General features: G+C 38.8%; 1 protein-coding gene across 4 annotated transcripts; it reads left to right on the forward strand.

Annotated features, from left to right (window-relative positions):
• The first annotated feature begins 336 nt into the window (after positions 1–336).
• Positions 337–27,650, forward strand: RALA (RAS like proto-oncogene A). 4 transcript variants are annotated; one of them, XM_021546846.3, is made up of 6 exons: positions 375–431; positions 1,524–1,579; positions 19,016–19,170; positions 19,965–20,173; positions 21,866–22,040; positions 25,645–27,650. In XM_021546846.3, exons 3-6 carry the CDS (start codon positions 19,057–19,059, stop codon positions 25,765–25,767), a joined length of 621 nt encoding a protein of 206 aa, XP_021402521.1. In that variant the 5' UTR covers positions 375–431; positions 1,524–1,579; positions 19,016–19,056; the 3' UTR covers positions 25,768–27,650. The 4 variants fall into 4 exon arrangements, with proteins under 4 accessions (XP_021402495.1, XP_021402521.1, XP_031359791.1 ...); XM_031503931.2 differs by lacking the exon at positions 1,524–1,579 and adding an exon at positions 16,513–16,580 and having other exon boundaries at positions 416–431; XM_021546820.2 differs by lacking the exon at positions 1,524–1,579 and having other exon boundaries at positions 337–431.

A 27,650-nucleotide genomic window follows, 5' to 3' on the forward strand; every position in this document is an offset into this window, starting at 1 on the left:
GCGGGACACGACTCCCCGGCGGAACGACGCGCCCCGGGAAGGCGCCGGCCGCGTCCCGCCCGTTACCCGCCCCCGCCGCGCCCCGCCGGGCCCGGCCCCGCTCGCGCCGCGGACGGAAGCGGCCGCCCCCTTCCGGGAACCGGGTCCGGCCGCGCCGCCCCGCTCCTCCTTGGCCCGCCCCGCGCCTGCGCGCCTCGGCGCCTGACACGGCGCTCCGCCCGCGGGGCGGGGGCGGCGGGGCCGCACCCGGTGACGACGCTGCGGCCCCTGCGGCGGCGCTCCCCGCCCCGCCCCGCCCCGGCCGCGCCCGCCCTCCGCCCCGGGCCGCGCGCGCCGCCGGCCGTGCGCGCGGGGGCGGCGCCAGGGCCTCACCTCGCGCGCTCCGCCCCTCCCCGCGCGCTCCTCGGGCGCCGCCGGCACCGCCGCCGCAGGTGAGACGGGGGCGCGCGGCCGGGCCGGGCCGCGCCGGGCGGAGCCGCCAGGGCTGGGGCCGGGGGGAGCCCGAGGACCCGGCTCCGCCCGCGCCTCGGGAGCTCTCCGGTGTGGGGGAAGCTGCCGTGCGGCGCGGGCGGGGGCTTCCGGCGGCTCCGCGCCCGCCGCTCTGCGCCGCCCGGGAATCGGTGTCGGGGTGCGGCCGCCGCCTCGCCGTCCCTGGCCGGCGGGGTACGCCTGCCGGCCCCACCCCGGCGTGTGGGGACGGGCGGGCGGCGCCCCGAGCCTCCTGCCGGGGGCCTGGTGACCGCTCCCTGAAGGTTACGGGCGGCGACCTTGGCCACCTGCGTTCGCGGCCCGCCCGGGCGCGGGAACAGCGGGCAGGGGGCGGCGGGGCCGCGCCGGGCTCCGGCCGCCTGTTGCGGCGGGGCCGGGGGCGGCGTCCCGGGGCCGCGGGCGGCGGCGGGCGCCGCCCGTACCTGCGCAGGGTGGGGCGCGGCGCGGCGGCGCCCCGAACAAAGGGCCGCGCCCGGGGCCGCGGGGAAGGGGGTCGGGGTGCTCGCCCACCGGCCCGGCGGGACCGAGCGGCTGCTGCGGCGGCGATTCCTGCTCCGGCCGGGTGCCGGAGACCCTGCGCGTGTATGTGGGCGCTGCGGTTCTAGGGTGAGTAAGAACAGGGCTCCTGTAGCATTTAATAGCTGCCCACTTTCATGTGCTGGGCTTTTCTGTAGTTACTGGTAATAACTAGATCTTGTGTTTGCTTGTAACACAAGGGAGAAGTGCGAAGTATACTTTTAAGTTCCCCAAATGAAAGAGCCTTTCGATGCTCACGTATTTGGTTAGGTAAGAGATTTGGTGTTTGCTTTTAGGTTTCTTTTAAGGGGAAGTCAATAGCTTCAGCTCCTTCTTAATTGAGTCTTTAAAATGAAAATGTTAAGTGGGCCATACGTATCCCAAGAGCCACCTGAGGAGCGATCTGTGTGTTTGTTTTGCAGCATCCCCAAACCGTCGTGGCAGAAAGCTTGTCAAAATGGTTTTTTTTTTCAGACTCAAAAGGACCCTGATGTTTTGTTTTGTGCTTTCATTTCCAGCTCTTATTTGAAAGAGACTTGCATTCTGCACTGCAAAACATTATACGTCCGGAAGTGTAAGCAGTATGTGCCTCTGCTGGCATTTCAGTTCACATACAGTTTTATGTTCAGATCTCTCCATAACCTATCGGTTGTTCTTTGTCCTTTCCACTGAAAGTTAAACTGAAAAGAAAGGCAAGCCTGAGAGAGGGGCTGCACTAGGAGAAGATCCTGCTCTTCTGTTAGTTTTCAGGGTAATCAGTAGTGATTATAACTGGATTTTTAATTTTAAATCCACTTCTTTTTGGCTGACTTGTTAATCTAATAGCATGTACCTCAACATTTAAGTCCTGGGAAACTGTGAGCATTCTTAATAGAGTGAAGAACAACTGTTTGATATGTCGATCTCTGGTGTAAATATAAATCCTTCAGTCTGTGTTTGCATTACAGTTTGTCAAACATTTTTTGTGGCAGCCTCCAAATGGTGGAAATTTGAGAAGTCCTGTTTACTCTTTATTCTTTTCTGTAGAAATAGGAGAACGTGACATAATGTTGCACAAAAATATCAAAAAAAGCTTTCAGTCCACTGCATGAGGGGTTAACTATGAGGTTAAATAAGCTGTGTTGCTGGATAGTGAGTGTACTACTCAACTATTGCAAATTCCTTGATCTTGGTCTTTGCTTTTTAGTGCTCTTTTGAATTTGAGTAAGGGAAAGATTACAAACATCCTAAGGTGAAGTATTTTGAGTTGTGTGTTCTTTGACATTGTTGTGATAATGCTGTGGGGTTTTTTTTGGTTTTTTTTTTTTTTTTTTGTCCTTAACGAATCTTTAGCCATGAAACTGAAAACTGGAATGTTCCCTAGCTGTGCATTCTTTGTAATGTCTGTCACCTGTGGTCACGTACTCTTTAGATAAATAGCCCATAGAAACAGTAGGCTATTGAGGGGAAAGGGATGGGCGTGGGGAGGTGGGGTAAGGAGAGTTGTGGCTGTGAGGATAAGGCAGTGCTGGATAAAGGTGACCAAGGAAGAGCACAAGACTGTTAAATAAGTGTGGCTGGAGATCTTGCAGTGGTCCATGTGTCTTCTGTGTTCAGACTGACTTCTAGTTCTCATAAAAACAGTTGTGTTCTTAACCTCAGTTACTAAGGCATGCACTGACATCCCTGTTTCTACTTTTTCTGAGGGATTACCCCGAAACAAAGATGTTCCATCTAAGAAGTGGTTTTGCTCCTGTTAACTTTCAAGTGTATCTGACTTGGATGAAGATAATTGCCAAGGCAAAAAAATGCAGATAACTTAGAAACTGATATATGGCAGTCTCTGATACCAAAGGATACTGTAGGTACAGTGTCTTGTGTGAAAAGTTGTTTAGGCACTGCATTTCAGCCAACTGAAAACAGCATTATTTTTGCTGCAGTTTTATATATGAAGAAGAAATAATTATATGAGAAAAATCTTTTAACTTTGTGATAAGATTTGGTTGCTTTGCCATCCTAGGGAGTACTGTAGGATATAGAAGTCCTGGGAATCAGTGGTTGATAACATGTCTTCTAGATAGGGAACTCCCCACCCCCTTGAAAGTGCTTATAGCCAGCTTCCAGTAAACTTCTAATGGCTCCAAGCTACAGAAATTACTTTGCATCTAAATTGAAATCTGTTTTATGTGAACAAGGTAGTTTAGTAGGCTAGTGACAGCATTCTTGTGAACATACTGTAGCCTGCCTGCCTCAAACGCACAATTACAGGACAACTGTGTTAAGCCTCCTTTCTACCTTAGGAAGAATTTATGTGAGGAACCAAGTAAATAGAGCAGTTGGTATTATGTTTGTCCACTAAATGTTCTGCAAAATATTTATATTGCTAAGTAGGGAAGCAATTGTTACATTTTATTAGTCTGTTGCAGTACTTAAAATCAGCTCTCAGGATAGTTTATAAAAAGTTATTTTTAAGGAGTACTGTCTGCAGAACCTGAAATTGGTTATAGTCATTGTGGGTATAAATAACTTAGAATCACTTTATAGCAAATGTACCTTGCAGACCAGGGGATTATTAAATCCTGTTTTGCTACTCGTCCTGTTTTCATAACTATTTTCAGAGTCGTCACCTAAAGCCCGAGGATTTATCAGTGGTTACAGCTGCTTGTTGAATCTCTTTGGTAGTTGTGCAAACCATAACCATGAGGTGAGGCTTACCGGCTGGAGCCTTAGAGACTCTACAGCAGAAAAAAATTCTGAAGTTCCCATAGAAAAAGCCAGTATTAGATTGAAAGGTAGGAGCAAGTTGGAAAGAAATTTAGTATGGATTAAATAATGCTGCCTTAGAACGAACCAGTGAGAGAATTCATTGCCTTTGGCCAGAGGGAGGCTTAGTATTTACTAGTCATATTTTGTTTGGGATTCATTTTGTCTTAATCAAAATTCTCAACACCTTTGGGACAATAGATTGGCAACACTGAAGTGTCCAGGCTTTGCACAGAGGGGTAATAACAGAGAAAGGTGTGTTGAGGGTGTTAGATGACATAGGCAGTTACTACAGAGAATTCAAAGCGAGCTATGCTGTAATCAGTTTGTAACGGAGAGGAGCCAAGAATGTAAAGAAGGTAGAACAAACAAGAGATGTAGATTTGGTTGCATAGTAACTCTGCAATTGTTACTTTAGTGGAATTGATGCTTATTTTGTGATGTTGGCTCCTTAGTTGAAGTAATTATAATGTACATTGAATTCCTACCAGTAAAGTTCATGCATTGTGTGTATGTATAATGCATTGTATTTTTCTCTATAATAGTATGTTTACAACATTTGATGCAGGAGTGTGGAAATGTCTGGTGCAGTGTCCCACAACATTTAATTAAAAATTGGCATGTAAATATACTGTACCAGCAAACAAGTATTTCTGCAAATTATGGAAACTGCTATTTATGAAGGTGCTTTGTATCTATGCTTAGTAGGTAAGCAGCAGGGATCAGCCATGCATTCAGGCCTTGGTACCTGTTTCATTTTATGGTCTTAAATACTAATTTAATAGCCTTTTGTACTGCTGTAAGACTTGATCTTTAACTCTGATCCTTGTTTCTGAGAGTCTGAGAATGCTCTACGTATAGCACCCACATACAGGCAGGCAGAAATGTTTTTGTCAACATGAAATAGATTGCAGTAAACATGGAAGTCTTGCAAAAATGAAACATCTGTGAAAAAAGTAAAAAGCTGACTATGTGTGGTACCATCCTTCCCTTTGCTAGTGTTCCCATTCAAGCCCATCAGGTCTCAAGGAGGTCTGTCATTTCAAGATGTAGCAGTGTAGTCCTGTTGGTATAGCTAAGTCTCCTGAGAAGGCTTTTAACATAGAAGTGGTTAATACCAGCAACACTTTGCCCTGTGGGATTTATTTCAGACCTCAAAATAGAAGAAATTATACAGGCAGGAAAACAGTGTTAACAGATGTGACAAACATCTGCAGGCATGCTATGTCAGTCACATAACCCACGTTTGATGGGTGAGGTTATGCAACGGGAGATGTTTGAGTAGATGGACCTGAAGGCCCTACTCAAAGCAAGGCTGGAAGCAACTCATCATTAACCATCTGTCACTGTTACCCTTGGAGATCAAAGTAAGCAAAATCAGTGAATCCAATCACTGAATCCAGGTGACTGTCATGTGAAAGAGCTATTTGGGATGACACCTCTAAATCATAAAGTTCTTGCACCTGAATTAATTTTACCTGTGTAGTGTAACATGTACATAAGCTTCATTCCAATCCTCAGAACACTTGTATTTTAAAAAATAACACTGCACACTCGTAAGAATCGATTTTTGTAAGGTCAGAATTTATGTTGTCCAAATTACGAGTTCATTGCAATGCTTCAATGACTGGTCCAGTAGAGAGTTGTGACTGGTATCTCAGTGCACTTTATCACAACTTTAATTCTCTGATTTTTAAGAAGTTTAGATTTTTGAAATTGTTACTGATTTGAAAATGAATGTGAAATTTATTTTAGATTGATGTAGTGTACATGTTGAAATCAATGATACAGCACAGGCCTATATGAGTGTGATTTATTAAAGCATCTTTCTTTACTGGTCCAGATTGCATGTTTTTTGTCTGTTGCTGATTAGACCTGATGGCTTTGAGGTTTCAGGGTTTGTATTTAGTAAAACTAAAGTATATAATAAATCAGGGAAACTTAACCTAGAAAGAAAGCTCTGGACTCCTTCTCTATACAGTCTAGTGTAACTCAGAATTTAAAGAGCAGATGCATTAGACTAAATATCAAAAACTTTCAGTTCAGCAAGTTTACCATCTAAAATATTATTAAATTGTTAGTATTGTAAGGAAGAAAATATAGCTACAGGTAACATTCATCATTAATTCCAGGTATTCTGGAACATTTCAGAGTACCCTGTAGGAAGAGATTCACTAAGGCCTGTGTGTGTACACCCATACAACTGTCTCCCTGTGGATCACTAATTTTGACCATCTAGTTACTAGTTTACTGATGGGCTTAGAGTTACAATTACATTTAAAGATTGTATAGTGCAGCTACTCACAAAAATGCTGGAATTTCTCAGCTCTTCTTTGCCCCATAATTCTGAAACCTTAGGAGGTCCTGATTTTTAAGAAACTTCTTCACTGTCCTGCCTCTTTAATGTTTTTCTTTGGATCTTAATGAGAAAATTGTTTTGTTTTTTTTTTTTTTAGGTAACTTTATTTAATACATGTTGAACTTCTTTAGTAGAAGAGCACCTTTTTCTAAAAGTTAAGTGAAAGTTAAGCTGTATCTGTAGTATTTGCTGTCTTGCAAAGTTTGACTTTTATAGTTCTTGCAGTCAAAGCAGATAGAGGAATGAAGTAAAATAACAAAAATATTCTCTGCAAGATGTATGAGTTAGAACTGAGACCATGTTTATAACAAGCAGAGTTTGTGATTTTCTTGACACTGGAATATTTTGAAGAGCATTTTAAAAGCAGTCTTAAGATCTAGTGACTTTAAGAGTAGTTTGGAAAATTTGAGGAAAAGAGTCTGTTGTTTGAGGAGTGAAGTTTTATATTGTAATCTTTCTAATAAGTTTTACTACAATTTTAGGAGAGAAGAGGCTTTTTTTACAAATACACGGGAAAAATATGTTTCTCTGAGAGAAAACTGAAACAGAAACAATCTTGTAGCAAGTATTAGGATTTCTTTTACGATAGTATTTTATCATACTGCATTTCATTGCTCATACTGAAACCTAACCCAGTCAGAATGGCATAGTTAGATGGTAAGGGGTTTGAGGGATATATTTTCAGGAACATAATTCTGGCTTTGCTACAAACTAAGACCGGTCATACTGTCACCTATGAACAACAGGAATGGGTTTTAATAACACTAAGTTTTCCAGACTTTATGCAGGACTCTGACTGCATGTGTATTAAGACAAAAGAAATAAACCCCTCAAGGAGAAAAGCAGTAAAATTAGCTTCTGACTCTGTGGTGAACTGATGCTAATGCAAGTACTGTCATTGAATTGAAAGCTTGCAAGTGACCAGCTGAAAAGAAGATGCTTTCATAAGTCAGAGGTAGTGAATGTTTCTTAGGCCAGAGAAAACCATGCAACATTGAAAAGGTATTAGGTCACCTACTTCTCACAGCAATTTAAAAGGCTGTGTGTACAGAAAGGAAAGCAGCTCATACTTGATACTGTTTAACACTGTGTTAAATATTGCAGTGTGTGTAGAATTAAATGTTGAAATGATACTGGATTTCACTGTAGACACACTTCTATAGTAGTTTTTCCATGGAGAGACTGGCCTTTAAAATAAACCAAGTTTGACCACTGCTGGAATGCCTTTAGCTTTTGCATTCTGTGTTAGGTCATAGGAAGAGAGACACACTTGAGACCCATCTACCTTAACAGTGCCTTTTCCAAGAGCCTTTGCCTTTGGAGTGTGATTAAAAATCTAATTTTTAGGTTGTTTATCAGAAGCATTTGATAGCTGCTTCACTTGGTTCCCCAAATAGTCAGAAATTAATGTTATGCTTTGCTCCTGTGTTCTGAAATTTATCTATGATTCTGACATACATTTCTTTGTAAAGAATGTTTTTTAGATGGCCTGTTCTGTTAAAACTTGGAACTTAAACACTTATATTCATGTAAAGTCATTTAACAGTTCCAAGTTACTTTGTGCATTGTAAGAGCTTGTAAGAGTTGAAACAGGAGCAAAAAGCAATTTTTAAGTTTGTGAACATTCAGTTTGAAAATCCCTTATTTGGTACTGCAAAAAAAGCATGATCAGTATTTTAGGCAGGAAATTATGAAAACCACCTTGCACTGACACTTGATGTGAAAATTGTTAAATTGATGTGAATATTAATAATTTCACATTAATGTAATGAACTCAATGCCCTCTGTTTCTAGCCATTGCAAATTTAAAGCCCATAATATGTGAAACAGCCATGAATGTATGTTGTCTATCATATGATTGGCAAGTGTATATTGAACTAAAAGACAAATCATTGCCTGATTGTGTCTTTTAGGTCTATTAGATTAACTCTATCAGTTTTTCAAATCATGTATCTAATAATTTTAGGACAAATTGCATCTAAAAATGGGGAGAGATCCGCCTAACAGTGTTTCAGTTTTAAGCATGCTGTATTACTGTGTAATATCATGTCTATAACCACTTGTGTTCTTGAATCACCTATTCAATAGGTTTTTGTGTATTTGCAAACCAGTCTCATTCAGTGAGTTGTGCATATGAAATCATTTTTCTCTGAATAAAACATAAAAATTTTTATTTTAGGAGGGGAAATTGGCACTGGATAGGATCTAAGCAGGAGACATTACCAGAACAAAATATGGCTACAAAAGTAATGCTCTTTCAATAATACTACAAAAAAACCCACTTGTGTATTTCTAATTAGGTGGTTAAACAGATGGCAAAGTCATAAAATTAATTAAGTAACTTATTTTGCCAAGTCAGGTTTCATTAAAGAAATTTGCTGCAGCTGCATGTTTCCTGAGAGGAATAAAAGGAAAATTTTGAAATGCAAAATTCAACATGCTCATATTTCATTAGGTTCCATTTGGCTGGTGTATTGATGCAATCTGCCTGTGGGGAGAGAGAATGCTTGCCTGTATTTGTGAAGAGGAGACGGAGAGCCTGGTGGTACCTGCTTCTTGGTGTATCTTGTTAATGCCCTGCATTCAGTCCCGTGTGCTTGCACCATTTGTGCTGTGGCCTTTGATGTAAACGTGCTTGCACCTGCTGGAGCACTAGTTTGCTGTATCCTTCATTGTTAGAAGCTGTTTTATTAGCCTGATATGTGAAGGATAATGTATTGCAGTGTTCCTACTCAGCTTTTGTTGAAACTTCATTCACCTAGGCACTGACTTGTGGAAGAAGCAGTGCCTGCCTTGAAAATGCTTTATGTGAAAGCTTAGACTTTGTCAAGAATTTCATAGGACGGTTACTCAAACAGGGCTCCTGTGTTCATTCTATCTGTGCAAATACTTGAAAGAATTTAAGGGTGTTTATGTGAGTTTCACCATGGTATTACTATGACTGGCTAACAGGGAAAAGTAGTTGTTTGAGCAGAATAAATTCCCTGAGCTATCAGCATCAGAACTTGTATTGGTGTGACAAGAGAAGCCTGCAAAACAGCACTGCTACCGGAGGAAATCCTAACCTACAGAAGGGGTGCTGTGTGCATCCCTTCTATAGATTCTGTATGATTGTTGGGTGCAGCCTGCCATGAGCCTGATTACTGTGTGGGTTTGCAGCTAACATTTGTTTCTAGATTTCTCTGTTACAAGTTAACTTTCCTGCCTGTAGAGCAGTGAAACTGGGTGCAGTTTTAGGTTTTGTCAATGTGGATCTTGATTCTTTCTGGCTGTAAAAATGACCATGCAAATATTTGCTGTTTCTAGAAAATGCACATATGACATTCTGAACTTCTAAAGGAAGACTAGGGTTTTTAACAGTTAAAAAGATACTTGGGTTAGAGAAAAACCTATATTTTTTCAAGTATATCTTCGGGAAGCCACCGTCAGGCATTTCTCAACAATTTACTTCATCAAGCCAAGTCAACATGCTTACATTTAAATCTTCCTAAAATTTCTGTAGTGTATATTGAAGTGTAAATGTACAGGGCAAAAAGGATGTATTAATGTGATTGAGATTCCTTTTGAAATATGATTGACCAAAAAACCCTGAATTTTTGATACTGAATATGCTGTGGACAAGTTTTGAATGAGGTGCTCTTGAACTGCTTTTAAAAGCGCGCTGCTGAAGCTCATGCTGAATAGTGCCTTCAAGGGAATTCCATTCTTGTTGCTTTCTAGAACAGCTGGAAGCAGCAGCCCTGTGCAAATGTCAGTGAAGCCTAGCTTATCATTAATCAAAAGTTAGCTTCCAGATTTGTTTTCTTGTAGTTGCAACAGAAGGTAAAAATGGCTGTATCTTGTATATCTTAGGTGACACTAACTTAAATGTGTTCTTGAAATGTTTCACTGAGTTCTTATTAGAATAGCACTAGTTAAGAACCTTAGCTGTTTATTCTGCATTACTAAAATCCATCTTTGTAGGCTATATGTTGAGTCTTACATTTTGGGGGGGATGGGGGTTGGGAAGAGTGTCTTTGTTCTATATCAAATGCATCTCCCGTGAATGTAACTTGACTTTTGATAATGGATAACTGATGTGGGAGGCTCTTCCACAGATGTCCCCCTCATCTGTTTCAGCCTTTCATGGTAGAAAATCGGCAGTAGTACCTGTTTGTCTGCCTTCTCTCTGAATCCATACAAGTCTGTGGATAGCTTTGACAGGCTAGTGGCATATAATTGTTCATTATTCTGTCCTGTCTGCTGTGACACGACAGAATAATTGTCTCCTCATGGTGTATAATCTTAATACAAAATGAATGCCTTCTGTTAATATGCTAGATTACAGATTTTCATGTTTACAGATTGAACATGAAAGAAGACGTGATCCTTACACTTTGTGTTAAAGCACTTCAGCACTGTCAGCCTTAGAAAGCTAAATGCCCTCAATGATTAGAATAGACTGAGAGAGGGCACCAGCCGTGTACTGAACTTGTAGAAGCAGGAACAGTATTCTAGACTTTTACAAAAATGTGTCTATTATCAATATTATTTCACAGTGTGACTTTAGTCTGTTGAACTCTGAAAGCAAGCTTTAACCTTGTGATAACCTTGGTAGTGTGTTTGAGTTTGCTGCTCTTCCTACTCATCTTTGGATCAGTCCAGATATGTGGATATGATGGTCTGGTCAGAGAGAGAAAAAGCTAGATAAGCTTTCCCATTAATTGGTCTGGGAAGCTTTAGGGACGTGGAGAGAAGGAATGATGATCAAATGATAAACAATCTGCAGGTGGTGTTTTAAACAAGTTGTTTTACTCATAAAGACGGTGTCTTCTTAATTAGCCAATCATTTGAAATCAGGTCCACCTGTAGCAGACCAGTATATAAAAGAAGAGGTCTGAATAAATGTGGGGCTTCTAGCCTCTTAGGATCCTGATCTGAGTCTGTGTCATCTATTCCTGACTTAACAGTAACACAGATGAACCATTGCAAATATCTAGAATTCTTCCTAGTATTTTGTAATAGTCATCACATAACTTGAAAAAAATGAGAATCTTCAACAGGTGCCAGGTTATGGTTGAGGAAACCTAGAACACTTGGATTGTTTTGCCTCAGTGTTCATAGGCTGGAAGTGCTGTAGTTTTGCCTTACCTGTGCTCAGCTATGTGCTGTTCTGGGCTGTCTCTGGTGCCAGCAGACTTGTTTAGGTAACATATCTGTTCAAAAAACCAGTATAGGTTCATTCTTTTCTAGCGCAATTTCTTAAGTGCTTTGCCACCTAATAGTTGCACCAGTGCTGTTGGGAGAAAGGATATGGGAATATCAGACAGACTGCTGCAGGTTCCGTTTATATCAGCGTTGCAGGCACACACACTTGGACTCAGGGCCTGTATGTTTTGTCAACTGTTTATGTGGATAGTGATGTAGCTGCTTTGTTTTCTTTTCAGTGCACTACAGGGTTTGAAATCTTAAGATCTTCATTTTGCTCTAGACTGTTTCTCTTGTTCAATTTGTCAGGATTTGCATGTGCTGTTGCGTGCATGGGTTTCAAGAAATTTCCTTATGGAAGTACTTCCCTGGAAGTCATCTTGCAGGAAGCCAAACAGGCCTTTTAGTAAGAAAATGTTGAAATGATGACTTAAAGCATATGAAATACATACCTGTTCTCAGTTCAGAAGGTGCTGTCTAGTTCATGGTCATGCCCAGAAATTGGCACTAAGGCCCTGTGGAGCCTCTGGGAGACTGCTGGAGGTCAGTGAACTTATTTCTTGTGTTTTAGTGACTTTCTGTTGGAGAAATTGCAATTCTTCTGATGATGTTTTAAGAATATAAAGATGTGGGCATGTAGGATCTGGTATTCTTTATGACAATGCAGTGTAACTTATGGGATGGATGGGCCTCTGTTTTTGGGTGAAGAGTTCACTGGTTGACTTTTCCAGTTTAAGTGCCCAGGTATGGTTATGGTTTGAAGTACTTATCTCAAGGAGCTGGGAAATTTGGGCCTTTTGCCTGAGGAAATTTGCTTCTGCTGAGAGATAGAACTGAAGTGAGTCTTCTACCCTTTACTTTTGTTAGTAGTTAGTCACTGTAGTAAATTTGTTCTGTGGGTGTGGGAGGCATAAGAACCTTCTAAGGTGTGCCCTAGAAAGCTTTGGAAAGAAAACCTTACAAAACCTTGAATGTGATTTAATTGCTTGTTAAACTCATGAGACGCTTCAAATCCTAATTCCTAGTTCAGCATGTTTATGTCAAAGGATTCTTTTCAGGACATAGGGAAATACTTGCTGTGAAAGTTTCTAACTTGTTATGAGGCTGAGTTTCAGGAGGCCTGTTTCATTATCTAATGAGATTACTCATTAAGATAGGTTTGAACATTTGGATTCATTCTTCTCTTTCTCTAGTCTACTGCTTAAAGTTTGTAGTGATTATTAACCATTTGAAATTCTTGTTTTACCTGAATAAAATACTGGTGTTACTTTATGCAGAGTTTGATGGATGTTGTGCATTTAAACTGTAATAAAACACCAGTCAAATTTGATGACACAACAAAATGCTGATCTAACTTTTAAAACTTCCTTGTTGTCTAGTTCTTAAAGCAGCTAGTATCACATCTCATCTGTGTCCTCATGTATCCTATCAATCTCTGGGTCTTGGGGTGTTTCTGCTGATCTGGTTTGAATGTTGTAATTGGAACCAGATGATGGGAGGGTTAGATTCTGCTTGCCTGGAGTTGCTTCCCTCCTTTTCCAAGAATGCTTTTGTTGCAGAAATATCTGAATAATTTTGTGAGGTGTCTTTCAGATATTTGGCACTTAGTATGCTAGTGCTGTTTTCAAACAATGCATTCTCAAGTATACTTTTGCTCTTCAGTTTGGTAACCAAACTGAAACTATGGGACTCAATAAACAATGAAGTAACTGGTTGAATTTGTGATATTTTCACAACAGATAAGATTATATTGCTTCATGGTCCTTGGATGTGAAATATGTTACCACTTACCAAAATTCTTGTTTCTGTGCTTTTTCTTAGAAAATTGAATTTGTAATTTGTAGGTCATGTGATGCAACAGAGTTTTGATACACTTTGGGAAATTACAAAACTTTGGAGAATTTTTTAACTCAATTGAGAAAATACTGTCAAATAATTACCATAAATTTTTCACTTCAGCATGAAATAATTGTGAATTTTGTTTCTAGAGGTGATATATACTAAGTGTAAAGTGCAGAGTAGTGCAGGCATTAATTTCTTAAAGTAAAAAGAAGTTATTTAGTTATTTGTTTAGAGCAATATGAGTTTGCACTGTTAAACTTCCTTTAATTGTTCAGTAAGTAATTGATAATTTTTGCCTCTCTGGAAGTATTTTGGTCAAAGCATATTAACTAGTTCTTAATATTGTACAGGTAGCTCACACACTGCAGTTAAATTATTTCTGTTCCTTCAAATGTATCAATTTCTAGCTCTGTTACGCAGAGTAAAGGCAGGTGAGATAATGTATCCTCTAGCAGTTCTAATTGATGCTTATTATATAAAGCAGTCTTAAGGGAAGAAAATTACGCATCTTAAAAGTGAGTGGGTAATGAGGTTAATATGACAGACTTCCAAATCTTTATGTAATCTTCTCTGAAAGGAAATGAACTAGGATTCAGTTTTGATGTAGTAGTTTTATGTAGGCTATAAAATTGACAATAAAAATTGTTTTGCAACTGATGAAAGGCACCACTATCTCTACTTATTAACTAGAACCAACTATGCTAACTGTACCAGCTATTTGTAAATACAAAGCTATGTTTAACTAGACCCCTTCAAACAAATGTCTGCAGCATATCAAAGTCCGCCTGTTAAGGACGACTGTGCATTCAGAAGGCCTGCATTCAGCTTTATGTATAGTAGTGAAGAAGATGCCAGCAGAACTTGTGCCTGTAATGATGTGACTTTGGTGTAATGCTTTTCTTTTCCTGGTCTGTCCTCAAATTTACCTTGCATTTACGAGACTCCGAGGAATTAAAATGGATGGAATAGTTCTTGACTTCTTTTGGTCACTGTGTGGGAGACAAAGAGACTGATCATATGCTCTGTTCTTTGTTAGTTTTTGGCCTCTTGGCCAGTTTTTGGTACATTTTGATAGAGATGTAGGTGTCTTGGATATGATTGTTTCTATTAATTTCTTCAGTATTTGGTGCTGGCTAAATAAGGGGAATTATGTTCCCTGTGAAGGAAAGGAAGCAATCTAAATTGGGTGTCTATTGCCCTCTTTGGATGGTACACAGCTGTTCTGTTGGCCACTTTTTTGCTCTCCCTTAGTGTATGAACCTTGGGATTATTGCACTGGGGAGGGATGCAGAGGACAAATGGAATGGATATGTACAGAAACATGCTTTGATTGGTTTGGAGCAACTTATTCTGTTAGAAAAAGCCAACTGAGGAACAGGACATCTTAAGATGAGTCATCTCAGTTGAGATTAGTGAGGGATATAACCCATAAGGTTTTTTTTGCCCATAAGTATATTTTTATCTCAATTTATTTGGCTGAAATAGTAAATAGGAGGACAAAATAAAGACTAATAAAGAGAGAGCAAGGATTCCTGCTTTTTGTTTTTTTCTTTCCTAACTTGTATTTGCAAATATTTCTCCCTGAAAATATTATCCCTGGAGATCAAAACTACTTTTTTGCTGGTGCCTGATTATCTAGTTTACTCTTCTGGATCTGGAGGTAACCATTCTGTGTTTCAAGACTTTATGCAGAAGTGAACATGATACTATGTCCAAGTTGTGTTACACTGTTCAGCTCACTCCTCTAGTGGGTGGAGCTGCATGTTGTGTGTAAATCCATGGGGAACTAAAAGTAACATTGCATTTTTTGCGCAGAGGACCTGTGCAGGCTGTAATGTATAAAAACTCCTGAGTAGTATTGATACAGGTAGAAGCCAATCACTCAAGGCAAAGAATAGCTTTACAACTTCAGATGGAAGTTCCTTGATTATCTTAATAATGTAAAAATAAAAGTTATTTAGCTACCTACTCTTCTTTCCTTTGATCAGATTTCTAGACTGTTGGACAAGACACTGATGCTAACATGAATTATAATTCCTACCCCTGATATTCTTTGTTAATGTAATTGCTTGCTAGCCTGGCTCAAAAAAAAAAAAAAATCCCATCTCCAACTGGAAGTCTGCCATTAAATGGAACAGAGAATCATGGGTGTGTTTATCTGCAAGCAGGCAATAAAACACCTGTAGGAGCTTTGAGAATTGCTTACTTTGAGCAGTCAGATTCATTTGTTTGTGTCTTTATTTGCTCAAATATGTTGAAAAAGGGCAGCTTCTTAGGCCTTTATCTGCAGTGGAAATGAGGACTGATCCACCATAGCATGGTGGCTAGACAGTGGTTTTGCCCTTCTGAATGAAAATACTGCAGTACATTGCTGAGCCATTTCAGCTTTTGCTTCCCTTCCAATTTGTTGAACTACATAAAGAACAGTTTATAAAGAATAAAACTGTTTATTCACTGAAGAATAAATTTTCGTATATATTACCATCTGAATTGATGTGATGGGATTTCCAATGGTTGTGGTAAAAAACTGACTAGTATAAATTGATAATATAGCTATTTATGACACCGTGCTTGGCTCTTTGTGAACATTGCTCTTCCGTAGGTGGTGTAGGATTTGACTGTAGCATAACCCTGTGTTTATCTTCTGACCTGCAAGTAATTTTGAACTGTGAAAATTAAAGTAATAATAAACCTCATGGTATGCTTAATAAGGAAGTATGCTTTTCTGAGCTTCATACAACAGGGTTCTTGCCATAGTCTCTGTTTTATCATAATTATAAAGTAGGACAGTTGAGTAACTAGATATGACCCAAACTAATACTACTTATGAAAATAAGTCAGGCTACATAAATTACAGGCAGAAAGACTTTGCATGAAACTTCATCTCAGGTGCTTTACTGTTAAAATTGGAATCTAGGTTCTTCTTTGTTTTTCAAAGCGCACTGAAACAGGTACAATCTTGCCAATAGCTTAGAACTTATCACTTTCAAGGTCTTTCTTCTCTCTAGCACAATATTTGCTCTGAAACAGTCTCTTTGGATTAAGTGTTGTCTGCACAGTATCATATTGTATTGTACTTGCATTGTTTGTAACTTATTTCTCTCTCTTTCCACATTGGCTACTACTCAGCAGATCTGAGTTTTTGCCAGCATTATATCTTGATTGGCTTGTGAAGAACTTGGGAGTAAACTGACATCCCTGAGTGACCCTCCTACTCCAGAATGTGGCATAGTATTTATGACAAGCTTATCTTGAAGATTTGAAGTCAGTGTTAGTGTCAAGTTTTTGCTATTTTCAGTATCTTAGTGGAATGTTGTTTACTGACAGTTACTTTTCAGGATCAAGTTGGAAATGGAAATGTTTTGGGTTTTTTATAGGTCAGCTGCTGCAGAGAGTACAAAAAGTGGCAACTTGTTTGTCACACTGGAACACTACTTGTTGAATTGTAAGTTGAACTAAGATACGAATTTTCACACTGCTCAATCTACTTGAAGACTGGAGATTGATTTACAACAAATATTACAGTGAAATATTGCTACTGTGCATTTGATTTTTTTCAGACTGTAATATTGTTAGCCCAAACTCACCTGAGTGAGGTCCTGCTGGGTTCATTTGGACTTGTTCCAATATTGGAGTACTTAGAGAAGAATAGTCTGTTATCTTGCTCAGTAAGCTTAAAGTAGGTCAGATCCAGGTGGATATTGTAACCTAACATTTGCAAACTGAGCTGTTGTCAGTTGATAGTGGAGTTCAGATGAATTTTCTTTCTTGCTTCTGACATACATACTAAGAAGTATGATTTTCAGGATGTGTTTTTCCTTTTAAGAGAAAAGTGTGCAAAGACAAAACAATGTAGTAGGTTGAAAGTATGCACATGGCTTGGAATTATTTTCATGTTCTTTTACTCCCTCTTGAGTAAAAAGAAAGAAATGGTTCTTTTTAAGCCAAAATAGAAATGTTTGCTGTTTTCCATCTCCTTTTTAAAATAACTTGTAGCATTATATTAGTTGTATTTCTCTGCTATATCTCTGTACTGGGTATAGCACCTTATGCTTATTTTGCTTAGATAATCTTTCCAGGGAAAATAATTTTACTTACTTTTCAGTTGCATTTTCAGAAGTAGCTGTGCTGATGTGATCTCAAGAGTTTTTCACATAGTTTGTGGGTTTAGCTTGGTAGGCAGGTAAGTCCCACTGCTTGCTCACTCCCCCTGCCACTGGTGGGAGAGGGGAGAGAATTGTAAGGGTAAAAATAAGAACATTTGTGGGTTGAGATAATGGTAACCTAATAAATATTTTTTAAAAAGGAAAACAAACCAAAGAAAAGTTATTAAAAGAAAATTAGCTCACTGCTAGCTGACCAATACCCAGCAGTTCCTGAGCAACAGCAGTGCTGACAAACTTCAAACCTCTCTGCCAACTTTTACTGCTAGGCTATGGCATGGTAATATCCCTTTGGTCAGGTGGCTCAGCTGCTTGCTCATCCCCAGCCTGCTTGCTGGCATGGCAGTATGAGAACCTTGATGCCATGTATTTTGATTCCAGGAAGGATTGGCTTAATCTCCAATGAAGCTGTAGTCATCATGCATTTATACTACCTGCATCACTGCTAGCAAAGCCTTAGTGCATGGCCTCAACTAGGGTTTTTGATTCAATTTTTAAGAAAGTTGTCATGGTTCACATTCTGGTTGCTTAAGCTACGCAGAAGGGTAATTCATTATGAAGTAGGATGTAATTTTAGTGTGATGTTGTCGAATAATCATGATGGTTAAAGGTAACAAGGTAATCATGATAAGTTGCTGTGTTATTCTCTGGTGTATATATATATATATAACTGAGCCATGTGAATGTGCTCCTTTTGAGTTTTTAATTTTAAAAATGAAAGTTACATTTGGTTTTCAATTGCTACCATAATTTTTTCTTGTATTTATATATGTAATGTAGATGTCACTGTCTCTTTTGGAGTTCATACCTTGTTTTGACCTGAAGTCTCTGGAGGAGAGCACATTCTGTCACTGTACAGGGACTTCCCTGTGTTTTAAAAACTGTGCAAGCATTCACAAATACAGTTTTATTATTATTGGGATAGGTAGAGAATGAAACAAAAGTGTAGGAAAATAGAGATCCACTACAACTGTAGCATCCATGATTTTTTAAAAAGTTAATGGAATTTCTACTTTTTGTGCTTGTGCACACATACGTTAAACTATGAATTAGCTGTCATAGAGCCCTTTGGTGTTGGTGAGATGCAAAGATTTGTGTTTAAAGAAGCAGTCACAGGACTGCGATAACTGTTCCAAATATACCAAATAATTACATTTGTAGGCAAGTTGAATGTTTCCACTCTGTATAAACTAGATTGTTATTTTGCTTTCTGACTTACTGAAACTGGGTATTTTTAGATCTCAAGTTTGCTTGCTTTTCCTGTAAAAGTACTCTAGCTAATCCTTGCTTCTGTGTCTTAGTGCTTGCCATTTAAGCTGGAAATCCCTTCAAAAGTCTGTTTCCTTCCCCTCCAGCTGTCATATCATGTTTTCTTATATGGTGTTGACTCACTGTGGCTTCCTTTTTCAATTCTTGTGTAGAAAACTATCAAGAATTCTTGACACCTACTGTGCCACTAAATGAAAATACTACATACTAAAATGCTTCTTCCAAATGGTAAAGGATTTCTTTGCTTAATTTAAAAAAAAAAAAAAAAAAAAAAAAGATGAGCTCAGTATAACTTGTGGAATGGTTTCCAGTGAAAGAGCAGATAATTCCAGTTCTGCTTTAGTGAAAGCTAAGTCATTAAATATGTAGGAATTTGAAAAAAAATCAAATTTATCAGTTCATGTGGGAGAAGGAAAAGAAAACTAATGAAGAAATATTTTTCTTCTAGATTCTTCCATTTGACACCTGTGAATTTTCTGCAATCCAAAGATGGCAGCAAATAAACCTAAAGGACAGAATTCACTGGCTTTACATAAAGTCATCATGGTGGGAAGTGGTGGTGTAGGAAAATCTGCTTTAACACTACAGTTTATGTATGATGAGGTAAGAGCCTGTCATAGAAATTATCTCAGGAGGTGCCTGCTATATAGTGTTGTTTAAGTTACATTTGTAGAATTATTTTCTGAAAAGGTCTAAATGTATGTGATGTGGTATGAAATTCAGCAGTTGAGTGTAACAAAAACATGTTTTGTGATTACTGATTTGCTCTCTAAAGGTACCTGTGAAGGTAAAATTTTGCCTTTTTCAGACCTCTCAGCTCTTAGATACTCTGTTATATTACTGGAATATTTTTGCATTGCTCACTAGACTTAGAACTTGGTCATTATAGCTCAAAGCTTCTTCACTTTGTTGAGTTGCATGACACCTGAAACAGCCAATTTCTTCCATGTTTTTTGTGCTGGTGTTGAGGACAGGAAAGAAAATCAGTTTCTTTTTTCCTTTTTTTCCAGTGAAAGTCATCCCTTTTATTAAGTCAGAAGCTAAGCATTCAGTGTACTTTAAAAGTAGACACTAAATATATCTAAAGTCAAGACTACCTGACTTCATAGTGGAATACAGACAGATGTGTGTAAGCCAGAAGTTTGCGTAGTGCACACACTGATGTTTTGAAATTACCTCTACATTTCCTTATAATGGCTGAGGAAAGCAAAAACCTAAAAACTGTTTGGGCTGATGAAGTGTGCTTTAACTTGTTTGATTACTTCACAGGGCCTAAATGCACAATGTTTAGTTATTAGTTACAATACCCATTTAATGTTTGCTATATCCTGATGTGCAAACAGAAGCAATTGTCTTGTACCGGCATGATTTTACATCATGAAGGATTTTTTTTCTAGTTTGTTGAAGACTATGAGCCCACCAAAGCAGATAGCTACAGGAAAAAGGTGGTTCTGGATGGGGAAGAAGTCCAAATTGATATATTGGATACAGCAGGGCAGGAGGACTATGCTGCAATTAGAGACAACTACTTTCGAAGTGGAGAAGGTTTTCTTTGCGTCTTCTCTATTACAGAGCTGGAATCCTTTGCAGCGACTGCAGACTTCAGGTAAGTTACAAGGCAGGATAATAATTTTAATTACATTGAGATGATTGAAAGTGATTTTTTTGTGTGTGTGTTTTGTAATATCCTTTTGGTGGTCCAGACTGGATAGGCAGCTCTTACTGTTGTAGCATATTTTGAATAGATGCCTAGCCAGGCCTTTGCTGTCTGTAGAACTTAGATGCCTTAGCTGCTGTGTTTCCAAGTACCAGAAAGGCTATTGCCACAGAGCAGATACACAATAACATTCAGAAGACATCTGCCTCACCATGGTCTCAAACACAAGACTGCATGATATGAGAACCCTTATGATAGTAATAGAATTTTATACAAGTTAGGAGTGTATTACAGGTGTTTAATTTCAGTTGAAAGAGAAAACATTTAAATAACTCATTACTGCCAGTAAACCTACTTTAGCATGGATCCCTCTCTCCAGGGGCCCACAGATCCTTGCCAGGATTATACTCCAGCATGGGTGTCCCCTATGGACTGTAGAGGAATCCCAGCTCTGATGCTATTCAAACTACTTTTAGATAGCTGCAGACTCTGTTAAAACATTTGCACTGGTATTTGTGTGGAAGATGAGAAATGTTGCTTTTTAATTATACCTCATACGTAAATGTGGTGTCACAGTCTGCCTCAAATGCACGGTTAAAAAAAAATATGGACTATTTGCAGTTTCTCAGCTCTGAGTAGACTTCCTCCACAAGACTGCATGCTATTCAGAGCTTTTTGTAATGTGAGCATCCTGCCATATACCAAATCAAGGCCCTTTAGAATACTGATTTCTTAACTGTCTTCAGCTTCTCTCCCTTCAACTTTAAATTTGGTCTCACCTCAGCCATAAAAAGAAATTTATTTCTCTGTGCTTTTTGTCAGTCTTTCAGGAATTGCTCTGTGATAAAGGGCTACATTTCACAACTAACTTTATACTCCTTTTTTCATAGACAAAATACAGAATATTCTTCTGAGACAGCTCTTCCTGATAGTATTAATGCATTTTCAATTAGAAGAAAACTTTCAATATTTTGAAGTGTTGAAGTCTTGAGTACTAAACTATTTGTAGTATTAAGTTGTATTTATAGTTTTAAACCTTTCATCCTAGCAGTTAAAACAGTAGAAGTGTCTGTCCTTAAAAATCTGATGCTTATACAGCTTGAGTCTGTACTCAGATATGTATGTAAATGAAGATCTCTGGAGAAACTGAATATAACTGACTTGATAAAGATTCTTGAAAGAAACAGATTTTCTCTTGATATGCTATGGACCATTCTATCAGCTTTAAAATGGCACATTTTGTTAGGAAAGAATGAGCTGTTAATCAGAAGCTTGGGTAGCTTAAAAATAACCATCAAAAAGAGTAATGTAAAAACAATGATAAATGCTCTCAGATAACACTGTTACAGGAAATTAATTATTAATGTAAATTCTCACCTAAATATAAATTTTCACCAGTCCTGTTCTATTTTTTCATTTTTTACTGACTCAGCTCCTTCCTTCCTCGAGGATTAGTCTGTCTTCATTCTGTATAATATCGTAATGAGGTTTCGTGTTATATAAACTACATAATAGGAATAAGTGGCTTTTCACTGTAGGATGTGAAATTATTTAGTCCGAGTTCTTTTTGTATTCCAAGAATGGTTCTCTATGCAAAGTGTAATTTTCTTCTTTTTTTTTCTTTTTTTTTTTCTTCTCCAGGGAGCAAATCTTAAGAGTAAAAGAAGATGAGAATGTTCCTTTTTTGCTAGTTGGTAATAAATCAGATTTGGAAGATAAAAGGCAAGTTTCTGTAGAGGAAGCAAAAAACAGAGCTGATCAGTGGAATGTTAATTATGTGGAAACTTCTGCAAAAACACGAGCTAATGTTGACAAGGTAATAACTGGCCTCTTAAACAATCTGTCCATCAGTTTTTACTTTATCCCTCTTTTTCATGTTCTTAATTTTAGCTGTTAATAATTTTGTGGCATTTTAATCAAACGCTCTTCTTCCTTAGCTTGCCAGGAGTGCATGACTAGGTGACTCCGTGTAGAACAGTGAAAATGTTAGGCGTAACATGTTTATCCCGTCCTAAACTACAAGGAACCATTATTATCCAAGACATGATACAAGACCTTATAAAATTTTCTTGGGTCAGCTTTTTTGGCCTATACTTCATACTGCATTTTCTGTAACTAGAGGAGAGTCTGCTTCTGAACAGTGAAGAATACTTTCTGATCCTCATTATAAAAGCAAATAAGGGAGGGATTTGAGCCTTCTCTACCCTCATTTAACCATCTGCCACTTTGTATGTTGTTTTGATGAAGAATGGATGAATCCAAAAAGCTATGAATAGCCCAAAAGTGCCTCATGAGTTTTCAGAGATAAAACCTGGTTCAGAACCTCATAAATTAAAGAGAATATTTGTCTTCAAGAAAATGAAATGCTGTGTAGTTGTAAGTGCTTCAGCAAGAATGTGAGGTTTTGCTATTCAGAATAACTGTCAGCCTTGTAGACTGTAAGAGTCACAGTTGTGCAGAAAAAGAAACAAATATATTTAGTGCAATGTGCCAGCCTTTCAGAGCTGTTGACACAGTTGATCCCACATTGAATTACAGGTTTGTGTTGGAAGGAACCTTAAAGATCATCTAGTTCCAACTGCCCTGCCATGGGCAGGGATACCCAACCATTTGATTGGGTTGCTCAGGGCCCCATCCAACCAGGCCTTGAACACTTCCAGAGTTAGGGCATCCATGACTTCTCTGGATAACCCATTCCAGTGCCTCACTGCCTTCACAGTAAAGATTTTTTTTTACAATTAATCATTTAAATGTCTTCCCTCTTAGAATTGTTCCTGCAAGGATCTTAGCACAAGCTGCCCACATAAAAAAAATGCTTTCTGTCTTTTTTTTTTTGTACGCCTTGTTTAAGAACTGAAACAGTGCAATAAGGTCTCCCTGGAGCATTCTCTTCTTCAGTATGAACAACACCAACTTTCTTAGCTTGTCTTCATAGTGGAGCTACTCCAGCCCACTGAGCATCTTTGTGGCCTCCTCTGGACCCACTCCAACAGGTCCATGTTTTTTCTTGTGCTGAGGACCCCAGACCTGGGCACAGCACTGCAGGTGGGGTCTCATGACAGCAGAGTAGAAGGGGACAATTGCCTACCTTGACCTATTGGCCAGTCCTTTTTTGCTGCAGCCCAAGATACCACTGGCCTTCTGGTCTATGAGTTCACATTGCTAGGTCCAGCTTTTCATCCTTGAAAGCCTGTAAGTCCTTGTCTATAGGGTTGCTCTCAATAAGTTCATCTCCCAGTCTGTACTGATGTCTGGGATGATCCAGATGCTACATCTTGTATTTGGTGAAAAATTCTCTAATGAAAATCCATATATATGAGCAGTCACTTGCAGCATGAAAGCTGTAATGCAAATTCTCTTTTGCAATAACTTAAACTCAACTGTTTGTGTCCTGCCAGTTATCTTACTGAAGAAACTGATTGTTCAGTACTATAGTGATTTACCCTACAGAGCAGCAAAAAGTTCTTAATCGAGTACAGCAGAATTCATCCTCATTGTTGAATAAAGCCCTGACTTTCTGTTGTTATAAAAACTAACACATCTTTTTGTTTTGGTATATAACTGCAGTTAACAGCCATCTATTACAGTTGTAAAAATCCAACTCTTCCTTTTGTTTAGCAGCTGGGGAAAAAAGTGCATATAATATATTTTTTCAATAGCTCTTGGATCAATAGCCTTTGCACATACAATGGAGCTGATGGCATAACAGATCCAGATTAGTATGTGTTGTATAGATTTATGGTTTGACAGGCCATCAATGAGACCTTGTTGGCACAAGTGAATACTGTATATTCTTAGTTGCTTGAGGATATTAAGTTTTGGAGTTTGCTACACAAACTATTGTAATCTGGTCTCTCTGCATTCCAGAATAGTGATTTTACTCACTTGAAAAAACACAGCCAGCCTCCACTCATTTTGGCAAAAGTGACCCATTAAATATTTTCTCAGAAGGTTATGTATCCCATGCAGTTAAATACTGTTGTTGTATGTTTATCAGTATTTAAGCAAGCTGACAGTTGCATCTTGCCATTAACACAAATTTAAATACAAGCAACTTAGCACACATTTAAAAATCTAAAGGCAATCTCATTTCTTGATGGAAACGTTTAGTTCCATTGACTTTCATTGGTTTTGATGTGATGAAGGTTGATACTTTCCCCACAGTCAGTATGAGATTAGTGTAATAAAAACCTACTGAACTCTGTAGAGGAGCTTTTCAGCCCCTGCGCTGTCCATGTTTTGCAGAAATGGATCAAATCCCATGATGTAGATGTATTGCTTAGTTCAAATTTCAAAGTATCACAGAATATTCTGAGTTGGAAGGGACCCACAAGGATCATCGAGTCCAGCTCTTAGGTGAATGATCCATGTAGGGATCAAACCCGTGACCTTGGAGTTATTAACATCCTGCTCTGAACAACTGAGCTCATCTCAGGGCTGAAAAGGGAAGCCTAGAGCACCTGGTATTCCCAGGTAGTCACCCATTCAAGTACTAACCAGGCCTGATCCTGTATAGCTTCCAAGATCAGATGAGATTTGGCATTCTCAGGGTGATATAGTATCTAAAGACTCTCTCCTGGGAGAAAAGTTTTAGAATTCCTTAGCTGATTTCCTACAGTAAAATTACAAAGATTTATACATACTGCTTGCTGTAACCTTCTGTAAATCAAGATCTGCTCTTGAAATTAGTAAAGTAGCTTTAAGCAATCCAATCATAAAGCCTTAACTGTCAGTAGGATCTCTCTTACCTAAGTCAGTGGTGCATCTCCAACTTTGTCCTAAACCATTTGATGAAAGTGAACTTCACGTGTACTTTAAGATTGTAATAGGGCAGCTGCAGCCAAGATTACCTCATGTAAGAAATTGTTTATGTAGTTGTATGATTGAAGACTTTGCTTTAAAGGAGATGCTAGGTTTGTTTTTTTTCTCAAGTCACTTTATGCTTAGACTTGCAACATGGAACATACCATACGTGCATTTCAGTCTATGCTACTGTTCCATTAATAAATTTCTAAAATTGGATGTTGCACTTTTTCAACTTTTGCAGCTCATCACTTAAAATATTCAAAAAGTAAACTGATTTCCTTAAGTTTCCTCAGCAGTATGTACATACAACATCTGAAAATCTTGGCTGGTGATGAGACCCTTCTTTCAGCTCTTGTTTAAAATTGCCTGACAGGATTCATAAACGAATGTCAGAAGACAGGGGGACATTATAGTGCCGTGAAACGAGCAGGATTGCATAATTTCAGCTTGGCCTTCAAAACCAGTGACAGATTTGTTGGATTAATATTTGTTTGCTCAAACTGATTGCATGTAATTGATTCTATTTGAAATAACGGAAGTGGATGTCAGTGATAGCTTAAATTAACTCATGTCTGTGATTTGTTTTTGCATTTATTTTTTTATGTCTTTTTCAGGTGTTTTTTGATTTAATGAGAGAAATTAGAGCCAGAAAAATGGAAGACAGCAAAGAAAAAAATGGGAAGAAGAAAAGAAAAAGCCTAGCTAAGAGGATCAGAGAAAGATGTTGCATTTTATAATCAAAAGCTTGGATTCCTTTCCTACCCTGACCACACTAATAAAAACCATAATTTATAAGCATGCCATTGAAGGCTGAAGTGACTGAAATTACCCTAACATGTTGGAAAATGTAATGTACCACTAAAAGCATGATTTGGAGCGGCACTGAAAGTCAAATTCACTGAAAACAAATTATGTGGCTTCAAGAGAAGCAAAGTTCAGTCCATTTCATAATTGCCTACCTTCTCACATTTCTTCTGAATGTAGTGTTTCATAGGTAGTCTTTTCTTTAATAGTGAATAAGAGGGGCAAAGTATTACTTTGTGGGTTCTTATACAGCATACTTTTTTATCACTGGTATTTGTCAATTCATCTTGTCTTTTGTTGCCTTGAAAATTACAATTGTGAACATGATACCTAACAAAGCAGTATGCAACTGTTTTGCTATGGAGTTATGCAAATTAAAAAATAATAATGTATATGAACAGCTATGTTGAGGAAAACTATATGTGGTTCTGCATTACCTGATTAACTTAGAAGAGCGATGTAATCTTTTACATTGAAACATTTGAATATGCCTTAATTTTAAAACCCAAACATAGCAGGTTGCTTAATCAAGGGTGTGTTTTCAACTCTGTTGCATGGAGACTGTCCCTGTGCATCAGTGCAAGACTGCCCTCTGTGGAGTGCAGTTACTTGGATGATTTCACTCACTAGCTGTCTGCTAGCAGTGTCTGTTCTTTAAATGTGTGCCATACTCTGGTAATGTGAATAATACAGAGCATATTCTGTCATCTCTAACTTGGTAGACAATATGGTATCTTAAAACTAAAACGTCAGAATACACATAAGACTGAAGTCATAAGCCTATGGCACATAAAAGCCTGGAATAGTTGTTTAAAATTTAACTGGCTGGTACCTTGAAACTTCCCTTTTGCACATAGATTTTTGTCTAGATGTTCCTTGGGTTTTAACTCCCTGGAATTGGGTGTAGCGGGGCTGATCTAGTAGCGCTTACGTGTTTTGAGTTAAGATGTTGTCTGGGAAATTCTGGTTAATTTCTTTTATGTTCCCAATACTTAGCTATTGGAACATGGTGTGTTATGCTGAAGCTCTTTGCAGGTTTTGTACTGTTTAGTCTATGTTAATTTTCAAATGGGGAACAGTGTAGCTACTTTTTCTAGTTAATGTTGATATCAAACAATCAAATATGCTTTGCAATACAGAAACCTTTAACATGCACATCCAAAATCCCCAAACAAAACATACTGCCTCAGTTGCTTCAGAACAGGAAGAATACTAGCACATGTTTAGTGTGCTGCATCTTAACTAAAAACATACCAGAATGTTTGAGGATTTTGGACTCCTCTGGGGTGAGACAGGCTAGATCAATTCCACAAACTGTTATACTTTTTATACATGTATAAGCCTATAACTGACAGTTTAAAATGTGCTCAACAAAACTAGGTAACAAATATTTAACTCTAATGGTAACAGATGTTTTAGGGACTCAAGTCTTAGGAGTTATGTTTGTCATGTTCAGTATTTATCAGTAGGAATTTTGTATGTACATTTAGTAGACTGCCAAGTGCAGAATAAAAGTTACTCATGTAACTGGCAAATATAAGCCAGTCTTCATCTTACTGTGTACTCATTTGGGTCTATTTAAGCCAGGGAGTCTAACCACTAACATTGTGACTTTGCTTTGGAACCTGTATACTGGGAACTGAGGTGTTATGAAGCCACTGGACACACAAAACTTGTCTTGGCTGATGCCTTATCCTGTCCTTTTATGTGCTATTTGAGCCATTGAAAGATGAATAAACTTCCATTTTTTTAAAATACTTGTGCAGTGTAAATTGATAATTGTATTATTAATAAACATTGCTATAGCCTGTGCCAA

This window comes from Lonchura striata, chromosome 1 (assembly GCF_046129695.1).
Source record: "Lonchura striata isolate bLonStr1 chromosome 1, bLonStr1.mat, whole genome shotgun sequence".
In the NCBI taxonomy this organism is placed as follows: Eukaryota; Metazoa; Chordata; class Aves; order Passeriformes; family Estrildidae; genus Lonchura; species Lonchura striata.